Source organism: Lissotriton vulgaris, chromosome 4_1 (genome assembly GCF_964263255.1).
Source record: "Lissotriton vulgaris chromosome 4_1, aLisVul1.2, whole genome shotgun sequence".
Lineage (NCBI taxonomy): Eukaryota > Metazoa > Chordata > Amphibia > Caudata > Salamandridae > Lissotriton > Lissotriton vulgaris.
This window is the reverse complement of record NC_141691.1, coordinates 1476965060-1476977802: the sequence shown is the minus strand read 5'-3', so window position 1 is coordinate 1476977802 and position 12743 is coordinate 1476965060. Positions and strand designations below refer to the sequence as shown.

Genomic DNA, 12743 nt, shown 5'->3' with positions numbered 1-12743 from the left:
CCTGAAACCGCAGATAACGTGGGTGGTTCACCAGGACGGGGATTGGAAAGTATGCGTTCTGCAGATCCAATGCTACCCACCTAATCTCCTGGATCCAAAGTATACCTAGCTTGGGCAAAAGTGAGCATGGGGGGGGGGGGGGGGGGGGACTGGTGGCGGCCTCGCTCTGTTTGAAATGTTTTCAGCCTCTGATTCGAACAGCTAAGGGCCACTGGAGGGCATTTCGATTAAAGATTGCTGGACATAGGAGGAAAAGACTGCATAGCAAATTCAGGCATGGTGCCCGAGCAGCATGCTGGTTCAGGCTGCCCTACCCACACAGTCAGTAGTGTCCAGACAAGACTGAATAGAGTATTTTGCTGCATCTGATCGATCCAAAATGAGGCCTTGCAGGGTTTAAGTTTTCTGGGACAGCCAGCAGTGGGAAGGAGACGGGGTGGGTGGGCAGATATGACTCGGTGATGTGGGTCGAGGCACAGGGAGCAGTACCAGGCATGTTGCCTGGGCTGCACTAGTGAAATCTGCTCCGAAGCATGCCCCAGAGGGATCAGGCAAGGCATCAAAGATCTTCTCACAGGCCATCAGCTATCCGTTGGAACATAACTATCCATTCAGGAAGAGGACGAAATGCTCCACGGGCTGGAGGTGGCTGGTTGGTGAAGCGACTCCAATGAGCTGTGCTTCATCTTGGTGTTTCTTGTGCAACTACTTAGACTTACTCGAGCCATGCAACTTAGATGTAGGCTGTGCGTGGGAGAGATTGGGAACAGAACTGGTCCACTCTCAGGATTCTGAATGGATTGCTTCTTTGACTTACTGAGTTTGTTGACTGCTAACTTGGTTTCATAATTTCAGATGGCCTTTTCATTAATTTTCTTACTGCAGTCACACAACTTAAATTTAAGCATTCCACCAATCACCTTGTTTTTGCCTTTGATGCCCTAAGTGTGATTTGTATGCACAGACGCGAGTACAAGGCTCACGGGCCACTGGAAAAAACATATACCTTGTTGAAGAGCCCTAATTAGGGCGAAACCAGACCTGTATTGGTTGTGTTTCGGTTCAGGAAGAACCTGGCCTGGCATTTCGGCCTGGACTGTACTAATGAGGAGCAGGGTCAAGACTGATATGCAAATGAACCGGTGCAATGTGAGGTGGCATGGTGGTCGAAGAACAATTGATTGAGATGCAGAGCCGAGCGATTGCCAGCGGCTAAGATTATTTCAAGCATTTCATCTATAACCTTGGGGGTTTTTTTTTGCATTTGACGCCTTAAGTCTGCTGGCTGTGCCTAGAACCTAGGTACCGGGCTCCCTGTGCCACTGGAACCAAGCTATGCCTGGCTGAAGAGCCCTAATAAGGGTGAAACCGGTCTTGGGTTGCTTGTGTTTTGGTTCAGGGAGGACCTGGTCTGGAAGTTCGGAGTGGACTGTTCCCACAAGGTGCAGGGTCTAGTCTGATTTGCATACGCCGATTCCAAACTGGTGGGCAAAAACCAATGGATTGGGATGCAGCCTGAGCTATTACCAGTGGATGACATTAATTCAAGCATTCCATCCATCATCATCTTGTGTTTATTGCCAAGACACCAGAGACATTCATCAAGAGCCTCAGTAACCAACATCTGTTGGTTACAGGACTTCTATGACTTGAACCCTGTTTTTGGGTGCATAATGCACACTATTGTGAAAAATCTGAGGGAAATCTGTCATAATGACAAGATGAAAAGCTCAAGATCTCATTGGCAAGCACTAAAAAGAATAGCCGTTAGTCCGTGAAGGTGGTGCTCTTAAATTCGTCTCAACATCATATCCAGAACCGATTGACCCGTTGCGGAGACTCATGACACCACCTGTCGACAAATGAGAATTGTTTCAAAGTTTCCAAAACCATTCTGTGGCTAAAGGAAATTCAATAGGTGTAGATCTGCCGTTACAAGTATCTGTCAGAATGTTCTGTACTGTGGGAGGATCAGTTGAGGAACCAACCATGTGCTTCTCATGAAGTAAAAGTGGACTAATTTCTCCTAGGTGTCTGGTTTAACAGCAGAGCAATTCAATCACAACTGTAGATGGACCGAATAGAATTCATGGTCTGGAGGCAGGTTGGAGGAGGTCCCAGGATGTTTTAGAATTGCAGCTTTGCAGCTTCCTTGTTCATGTTGGATATCTATCTGTACTCTTCCAGACATATGCCGGGAGCAAGGAGTTGCACCTGTCAAAAGTATTCCAGAGGCAGCCCATAGCATTGACTTGTCTCAAGCAGAGATGATAAAGCCAACAAACTTACAGGGAGAGTAAAGCAAAGCGATCAAGCTTGACTCAAAGCGCCAAAACACAAACTTTCGACAGACTTGGCATGCAAATGGTGCAACAAAGATCATTTACAAATACAATAAAAACACACTTAATTAGATTTAAAAAAATATTATAATCTAATGTGCCAAAGTAAAACATAAGAATTCAAATGTCATTGCATTGACATCTGTTGGACTTGGTCCCTTTTGTAGGGCTATCCCCAAATTGTTTGCCTTCTTCCTACTATTTTGTCTGACCTGTTTTGTTGGTTTTAGTCCTCTGGGCACCTTACCACTGCTTAAGTGCATATGCTCTGTCTAAATTTTATTGGTAGTTGGTGTCTCCACGTTTGGCATATTTGATTTACTAGTAAGTCCCTAGTAAAGTGCACCAGGTGTGCACAGGGCATGTAAATCAAAATTAGGTATGGGAATAGAGGGGAACTTTCAGCTCTGATCCCCTCAGAGAAGGGCGTAAGACAAGGTTGCATCTTTGCTCCAACACTCTTATCCCTTTTTCTAAATGGGCTAATTGCTAATCTCTTAGGGTATCCTAGAGACATTTAGGTCTTTTTGTAAGAAAAGGCACCTTGAGGTGTACTTAAAGAAAACTAAGTATATGGTCTTCCATGCAGATAGCACAAACTGCCCATACCCCAAAATGGATTCAATTGCCCTTGAGAGAGTACCTGTTTTTGACTATCTGGGGCTTACTCTAAACAATACTATGGATTGGGGCCCAAAGATCTCCAAGGCAAATTTAAAACTCACCCAGGTTAGTGGGGGGAATCTAAAAATACACAGGAATTGTGCAGTAAAGGTCATCGCTCCCCCTGTAGAAATCTATAAAGTTCAAGCAAGGGGTGCTTCCTTGTATGGTGCGGAACTTTGGGGCCACTCACAGACTAAAGCATTGAGCACAACCGAGAATTATTTTTTAAGATCACTATGGGCTCTTCCTAACAGCACCACTCTAATCCCTTTACGGATGGACCTAGGTATTCTCCCCATTGCCAAAGTGATTGCCTCTCTTCCATTACTTTATTGGCGACGGCTATGGAGCATCCCCGAGCTGGCCAACTATAGAGAGGAATTAAAAGCAGTAATGTTCACTTTAGGGGCAGGGAAAATCCCTTGGTTATCCTATATTCTGAAGACCTTCCGTCAAATCGGAAGGAGCAATATGTGGTCTTCACCTGAGGAGTCATGTTCTGCCACATCCAAACAGTCGCTAAACCCTGCTATCAAAGAATTCAATCTTATGTCCATCCATAGGGTGACACAGACATCAAGCTTAACTTTAAGTTTTCTGGATGCAAAGTCACTGTATAAAATGGAGCCGGCCTTAGACCTTATCCAACCATCCCTAGCAAAGAAACTGTTCCTCCAATTTCGAAACGGGACGCTCCCACTTTATGCATTTTCTAATCATTGGTATGGAGCTAAAAAACTATTATGCCCCGGTTGCAATGAGTCCGAAGAAACAGAGGCCCACGTGATCATTTTTTTGCCCTGCCTACAAGGCTGCAAGATCAAAGTGGGTTCTACAACTCTGTAGGAATTTTGGAATCAGGAATTTTAGAGATGTCCTCAGGCTACTTAAGTATGATACACACCCAGTTTTTGTTGCTGCTATAACAAAGTTTCTTTTGGCAATGTGGTGTAAGCGTAGATGTATAGTGAAAAGCTAAGGCTGTATAAGGTAACTATTCTCCCTATTTTAATGTTCCCCTTCCATATTTTAATTGTGATTAATCAACGCCTGTCTTTTATTTATGTTTTTTTATTATGTCTTTTAGCTTACCTATTTATATTTTTTAAATGCAATGGCCCACATGATGTATTCTCCCCTTAAGATGAGATCTGTTCCCTTAAACTATTATCTGTCTTATTGCCCGTTGAATCCTTAAGATTTTTAAGAAAAATTTATTACCACCCTGTTCCTAACCGTCATTGTTTTTAACTTCAACAGTATATTTTATTGTGTGTTGTTATTTATGAAATTGTGCTTTTATGGCAGCAATTGACGAAATAAAGTTTGCATTGATTGATTGATTGTAAATGAAATGCTACTAGTGGGCCTGCAGCACTGATTCTGTCACCCACCCTGCAAACATGTCTCAGGCCTGCCACTGCAGGGTCTGTGTGCGCAGTTTTAAGCGGCCAGTTCGACCTGGCACCCTCACCCACTTGCCAGGCCCAATCCTTCTCTTTTACATGCAAGTCACCTCTAAGGCAGGCCCACGGCAGCCCCATGGAAAGGGTGCAGTATATTTACAAGGTAGGACACGTACTCCTGGGTTTTACATGTCCTAATAGTGAAATGATGCTAATTTCATTTTTCACTATTGCATGGACTATCTCTCCCATAGGGTAACATGGGTATTGCTTTGAAATATCTTTCATGTGTAATTTCCCATTGGGAGCAGAGAGGGATTTGGAGTTTGGCGTCTCTGAAACCACAATTTAAATACATATCTTTTGGTATAGTTTGTTTTATGAATTGTGTGGATGAAAATGCCACTTTTAGAAAGTATATATTTTCTTGCTTAACCATTCTGTGAATTGCCTGTCTGTACAATACACGTCAGGGTTGGCTGACAGTTGGGCTTTTGCGCATTCACTCTAGACAGTCACACAAAGGGAGCTAAGGTGTGCCTTGCATATCCTAATGGGCCATCACCAGGCTGATGTGCCTTCATGTGGTAGAGTGGTGGGAGGAGTTGTCACGGACACCTGAACAGGGCTGTCCCTGTCCTCACACAAAGCTGCTTCCACCAGGACAGGGAAAGGCACAGTCTTGTGCACGCAAATACTTTCCTTTGAAGTATGCCTACTTCAAAGGCAGAAAGGGGCATAATTATTGGACACCCCAAAATCAGAACACTTCAGGACTGAGGACATTCTGCCAGGAAAAAGAGCTGGATGCTGCAGGAGGGGCTGCCACTCTGCTTGTTGCTTGGCTGTGCTGGCCTGTTCCTTCTGTCCTGGGAGTAAAAGGACTGGACTTAGCTTTCTACCTCCTGCTTCCAAGGTTCTCCAAGGGCTTGTGTGTGCTTGCCCACGGTTAAGTCGTCTCAGAGCCATCATAGACTTCACTTTGCATGGGCTCTTCTGCTGGGAGTCCTGACTTGCCAACTGGTGCCAAATGGTGTGGACTCCTTTTGTAGTGTGTAACTGTGTGTGTGGGTACAAATGATTTACACATTGCCTCTTGGATAAGCCCGACTGCTCATGCCAAGCTACCAAGGGGTTGAGCAGGTGTTTTTTTTACTGTGACACTCCCTTATCCTGACTAGGGTGAGGGTCTCCTACATCTCCTACTTGGACAGGGTGCAAACCATTGACAACTAGACACCCCATTTCTAAAAACATTAATTGAGGAACAACATTTAAACATCAACTTTGAAACATTTAGAAATTTCTGTCTCCAAATGCACCGAAGATGCAGCTATTGGTGAACCAATGGATGTAATTTTGTCATGGGCACTGTATATATAGCCAATGCTAAATTACTTCAAGGTTCTCGCAGTCTTAACATTCAAAATGAGGCCCACTAAAGTTATTTGTTTAGGATCACAGAATTTGGTTAAGTAGGCCAACCAGAAGTTAGGTCTAGGTTTATAGTTACATATTCGGCCACTGAGTGAATATCCCCTCTTTTCCGTTTCACAGTAAAATAATAATGCCTTTTTCAATTATTTCATCAACTAAATTAGCACACAGTTCAACAAATACAAGTTAATTCAATCTGAAATATAACTAGTATATAGTATTTATGATTTTTATTTTAAGTATATTCAGAGTTAAAAAATACAATAAAGGTTTTACAAAAAGCGATGTTAAAATATTTATTTTTGATAGGTGCTGCTTTAAATATGTGTTTTGGGCATATGGGTAGACTATTGTCTTACCATTCAAGCAGACTAGACCAAACATACTCTGACTGCGTGCACTGTGGTACAATTTAAGCCTTGAAAAATTGCCACGACAGGGATGAGCAGCTTGTCAGGTGCATAGAGCAATCAGCATTTTGAGTTACTAATGTTAATCTGGGATCAGGGAAATTTCTTACTTCAGTTAAGGTGTTTTTTTATACTTGGAATGTCTTGTATGGTCAATGTTATGAAACCAATAAATTGACTGTCATGCTATACCTGAATATACTTGATGTCAAATCAAATCTCTCAATAAAAGGTACTACTATTTAAATTAAGCTTTTGTCCCTTACCATTCCATTTGAATTGTTTATTCCGTTCATGTTCATTTTTGTTACAAATCGAACTGTTGGCGGTGCCTCTGGATATTTAGGTCCACATTCTATTTTCAGGCTGTATATTCGGTTTTCATAATTCGTCTGGACAATCAAAATAGTTTTGTTAGCGGTTGCTCGGTTTCAGTTTAAAATACATTTTATTTCAGCACACATCAGTAGCCTCTATGAATTATAAAGAAATTAAAAACTGAAAGAGTAAAAAGGCCTTCACATTAATACATCAACTGAAGATAAAGGGTTAAATAAAGTTTAAAGTGAATTAGCAAGTTACACGTTAACAAGTTTAAATACATAATGACAAAATGTGTTCAGGTTTTTCAAGTACGAAATTATACAATGTGGCTGTCTAAATCTGCTACAGAATTCAAGATAACTGCCATGTTCTGTCGAAACACTCTTGCCAGTGCAGCGGAACAATGTTTCTATTACCTGTAATCTGCATGCCACAAAAACTTGTAATGAAGTGCAACATTCTCTTTTAACAACAGAAGCATTGACACCAAGGAAAGAAAGAAAGATGCAACTACCAAATAGCTCTTGTACCCCAGCCAGATAGGCTCATCCCCATAAACTGGTAGTTCTGAAGCTCATTAAGTCCTGAGGAAACCTGAATTGTGGGGTGATCTATCCCATGTATACCCGGCCACTTTTCTCTACATAACTGCTACGCTGCTCTATGCAACCCTTTCTTCGAATATATGTGCCATGGTGCAAATTAACTTAAAATCCTTAACCTGCAGACAAGCTTTGGGTGGAGGTTAGGTTTTGAAACTATGGGGAAGCATAGAGACAAACTGGCGTACAAAAAACTGTGGATTTCTTTTTCCTCACCCCACTGTATAAGGCAACTTTTATTTTCTCATATAAGGAGATGGAAGGTGAAATAAGACGAGAAGGTTTTACGGATACAGTTTACACACTGCTTAGCTGCAGTGGATGCCAACTAGTAACTAGATGGTTGTGCTTATTGGGCTGCACCACAGATTTCCTAGATATGAACCTTTTTTTAAAATGGGGGAGCTCTATTGCTAGTGGTACGAGAAAATAAGTCCCTTCAAATTAGGAAAAACGCTGGAAGAATGCAGACAAGAGGACGGAGGAGGATGAGGATCAAGAGGATGTGGAAGATGATGCCGGAGGATAAAGGAAGGAGGAGTCAGGGGAAAATGAACAAGGAGGCAAAGTATGGGGAGAGTAGGAAGATGTTAAAGTCTATGACAGATTATGATCAAGCGCTTGCTTTTGTGGCTCTATTATCCATTTTGTGTTTCAATAACGCATCGGAAGAGCAGATAATGTTTACCTCCACCAACTAACCCAAGAGAGGGTTTCTGTAACTAATGATGAAGACTAGACCTCAGAAAGTGTGCTGCTGCTGGGCATGGTGGAAAACGTAATCGTTTCTTCGCTGAGATCTAATAACTACCTCATCTTGGGATACACTATCCTCCTGTTTCTGAGACCATGCTGGATGGCAGAGGGTGTGATGACTAGACCATGGTGGAGTCAATATTACTAGGTCCCATTGGATGCCCTTTGATGATGTACATATCTAGTATAAGCGATTCCCCTATTGTAAATCATTTCATGTATAGCATAATTTTATTTTAATTGTAAAGTTTTTATACTTGTTGTTTCTCTTTTAGCTAATTTATCTACACATTGCACATGCACTTACCGAAACTGATTGAGTAAGCCTTGCCGTATCCCAAATCTCAAAGTATTCAAACTAATTCCACTATGAGAATAGGTGTACAATTTTCATTTTAATTGCATTTTAATTGGTTTTAGCCTTTTTATTAAGTATGACTAATAGTATGATGTAACAGCATGATGTAGCTTTATCTCTTATGTAAATGTCTGTTTTGGGTTATACTTTTTAGGTCATATTGACCAAAATAAAGTTTCTTTGAATGAATGAATGAATATTACTAGGAGCTATGTTTTATGGTAAACCAGAACTTATTGTTATGGACACTCAACAAGTAGAGTTGTGTTTCTGTATGCTGAAACAACTGCGGTGTGGTGTTCTCAAATGAAATGAAATAGGTACTGTAGAGACAGGTTATGATAATGTGTATGTGATTTAAGTTTTAAAGCAAATTAGAAGCACTTCTTGGGCTTACTACCAAAAACCACCTCATGACAGAACCTGCAATATAACTTTCCTTCTCCACTTCAGCAATATCTGGTTGCATTACAAAGCGTTCCATTGGCCAGGAGGGTCAACTGATCACTGGTTACCTCACAACTTTGTAGCATTTCACAAAATAAGCCAAGGGAACTGCCATGCAACTAAAAACCATCTTAGACTCTAGAAGGGCACAGTGCCAACACTCTAATCTGCTACCATTCCAATGTCCCTTAACACCACCCACAGGCGTTCTGCACCCCATCGAGATGCTACACTCCATTCCATATTTCCAAAAAGTTCCATGTACACTTAGCAGCCTTTCCAGCCCATGTGCATTCCCCAAGCAACTGGAGGAATCCCTACCCGAGAATCACAACCTGTCAGATAATACTACAAATACCGGAATAGTGTGGATAGACCATAGGGCAGAATGAAGGACCTACATTCAGAATCTTCCGCACCCAGCTACCCCACCTGACAATAACCCATCGCCTAAAAATCTTTCTAGGTAGAGAATTACAGAATCCAAAAATCAGCACAGTGGAGGACAGGGCCAAGCAGTCCAATATGGATGCTAAAATGCCCAGGAGGAGCCTTCTCTCTCTCTCACTTTCACTACACTAACACAACCATCACTCCTGCCCATCTTCACTCCTACACACAAATAGTCTAATCCCTGCTATTGCTATTCCCGGGAAAACTGACAACGACCCTCAAGACTTCTCTTTCCCTTCAAAACATGCCAGCGATCAAGAAATAGCTAGACATATGGTTTGGAAGAGCACCAACTAAGTGATGCAGCACACATGGAAAATGTCAAGAATTCACTCATGGTGTTCTTACAAGTGAATCATAATACACACACAAGACCTCAATGGTAACCCCTACAAGGATTAGAAGAAGGTAGCAAGACAAAACCAACTAAATGGAGACTTACATTTAAGTAAAGGACCCTTTGTGCGGTTACAATGTTTTCCTTGGCATGGACTTTTTCCACTTTGTACCAATTATTACGATTTGCTGCCGATAATGAGATCGTCGATCTGTATACATACACTGTAATGATGCCAATTGGGTGTTCTTGTTTAACCCCTTGGGTGCTGCTGTCGGCCAACAGCCGACGCGGCCCCGCCCATTTTGCGGAAGTGCCGCACTGCCACAAAATCGCGGCCAAGGGGTTAAAATGAAAAATAAAGCTTAAAAAAAAAGTATTACGATTTGCAGCATGAAGACACCTACAAAGGCTCTCCTCTGTTGTGCCATTATCTCACTAGGCCCTTGTTCAACTTTAATTTTCCGGGGAAGGCTAATTTCCTGCAAAATGGTGGCGCTATTTGCATTCTTTGATGATTCCAAGTGAAAGAAGAATCTAATTTACTGTTGTTGGTATCATAGCAGTCTGTCTTTTGTGGCAAGCCTAGTACTGTTGCTAGACATATTTCTGTTGTAGTTACAATAAAACTTTTTCTACATGTGGAAAGGTTATGTTTTAGATAAACTGAAATGTATATACTATTTTGAATATGTTATACATCCATTATGATTAAAGCCTTGGAAAACTCCTGACGTTTAAGACAACACACATCAGCTCTGTACTATCAAACAAACATTGAAGTACCACCATAGAGGACCAAAAAAAATAGAGATCACCGAAGGAAGAATTTATGCCATTATTTGTCAATTTGTCTAACCATTATTAACTGTGTGCGCTGGCCTTATAACTTGCAAGCTGTTTTCAAGAAAGACCAGTGGTTTACAAAGTTGAGTAGCAAGATGTACTGTGTTTAGTACAACTTTTTGGGCAAACTTATGCAAAACAAGAAGACATCTACTTGTGTGCATTAAACACTACCCCTGCTCAGAGTTTAGCTTGCTTTATGGATATCTGGGCTGACCTATTGACATAGGTTTAAAAAGTAAAAATAACGAGAGTGCATGGCCTAGTGAAATTTGAGAACTCCTCGATTAACTTTTTCCCGAACTTTACGCAACTTGTGCAACAACAACGGATGGGTTTTCTGGGAGTGAAGCGACGTCTCCGGGACCTGGGCCTCAAGTACGCCATGCTTTTCCCTACCAGGCTTCGTATGGAATATCAGGAACGGACCTACTTTTTTGATCGACCAGACAGTGTGAGCGTCTGGTTGGATTCCCTGCCGGGGCGAGACGATCGTACGGAGCACCCTGGTGGTGCCGAGGGTGGTGAGCCTACTCATAAGTGACTCTTCGGTCCTTGATCTCTGAACATTGGACTTTGCTCAGCTGAGTACTATCTTTCTATCTCTGTTGCCTTGTAGTAGTCCACATTTGGGTGGTGGGTGGGAACGGGCCTCTTTCCTCCTCCGGGGTCTTTCTGTAGAATGGGGTTGTTAGGGCGACAGGCACACTGCATTTTGGGGTGGTTTCTGGTTCTTTTGCAGGGGTGCAGGGAGGGGGATGTTTAAACGGGTTCCAGTTGGCGGGTGTTTCTGTTTGTGTTTTCCTTGCTCAAGGCGGCGTATTGATTCCTTCTCTGGTCCTGATGTCCTGCTCTTCATGGGGATCCCCATGTAACATGTCTGGGAATGGGGGGAAGTGGGCTGAAGATTATATCGAGGAATGTCAATGGTTTGGGTGATCGTATAAAACGGGGTGTTCTGCAATATTTACGACGTCTGTCCCCTGATGTGGTACTCCTGCAGGAGACGCACCTAGTTGGCAATGTGTGTAATGCGATGAATAGATGGGGTTACAGACTGGTAGCACATTCTGGATTTACCACTGGTTCTAGGGGCGTGGGTATTTTGATCCGCTCTTCCCTCCCTCTTGAGATCGATTGCGTTACTCCCGATGACAGGGGCCGCTATATCGCCCTCACTGGTAGCTGGGAGGGTAAGACTTTTTCTTTGGTTTCTGTTTATGTTTCCCCGGGCCTCCAGGCCTCAACTTTTTCTGATGTGGTCGGTTGCTGCTGGGGCTCCATGATGGTCTCCTCCTTGTGGGTGGGGATTTCAATTCGGTACTTTCCGGCGACATGGATCGTCACCCCCCCCAGAGACCTTCCCGTGTCTCAATCGTGGTTGGGCGGGTTCCTGGACACCTTTGGTCTGGTGGATGCCTGGAGGCTGATGCATCCGACTCTACGTCACTATACCTTTCACTCTGGTGCCCACTGGAGTCTCTCCAGGCTAGACTACTTTCTAATGCCCGCTGTCCAGTCCTCATACATTTGGGAAATCAGCCATTTGGCCAGGGGTATCTCAGATCACTCTCCTGTTTTGCTTCTTTTTGACGTGGGTTTACATACTGTGGGACGGGTTGCCCCTATCAACCCTTGGCACCTGCGTAACCCTAAGACTCGCGCCAGCCTCACTAAGTCACTTGATCACTATTTCCTTGAGAATGAGGGGTCTGTCTCATCCTCGGCGTCCTTATGGGAGGCTTTTAAAGCTGTTATTCGCGGACACGCCCTATCGTTAATAGCAGAGACCAAGAAAGTGAGGGACGGGGAGGTCGAGAGTCTTGAGGCCGAAATATTGGGCCTAGAAGACAACCTGGATACGGGTGTCACCCGGGATAGACTCCACGCCCTTAGCTTGAAACAGTTTGATTACAAATCCCTTGTGACAGAGGCTGCCAGGTCAATGTACAGAGAACAACAAGGTAGAGTGTAGGACGTTGGTGACAAGGCGGGTAAGCTGATTGCCTGGCTTGATAAGAAGGAGAGAGCGAATCGTGTGGTCCCTATTATTCATAATTCCGATGGTGTGGAGGTGACTGACCCTGGTGAGATAGTGGAATGTTTTGCTGACTATTTTCGTGTGGTCTACTCCCCGGTGTCCGACAGGGACGAGGATGACTCTCGGTTTTTGCTGAGGGATATCATGCTACCCTGTCTGTCGGAAGAGGACCGGGAGAGTATGGAGGTATCGTTGTCAGTCGATGAGATAGCAACGGCCATTCGTTCCCTCCGTTCCGGTAAAGCCATGGGGCCAAATGGCCTGCCCATCGAATTATATAAACTTCGTCCGGACAGGGTCGCACCGTACCTCCGTGAC

The 12743-nt window shown here is 43.3% G+C and overlaps 1 protein-coding gene across 2 annotated transcripts in view; it reads right to left on the bottom strand.

Moving 5' to 3' along the window:
• Nucleotides 1–12743, bottom strand: part of UBE2V2 (ubiquitin conjugating enzyme E2 V2) — a 184502-nt gene that overhangs the window by 47409 nt on the left and 124350 nt on the right. For both annotated transcript variants that reach the window (XM_086965732.1, XM_086965733.1), the window contains exon 3: nt 6528–6653. In XM_086965732.1, coding sequence (XP_086821858.1) covers nt 6528–6653 — 126 coding nt within the window. The remainder of the gene's footprint in view (nt 1–6527; nt 6654–12743) is intronic.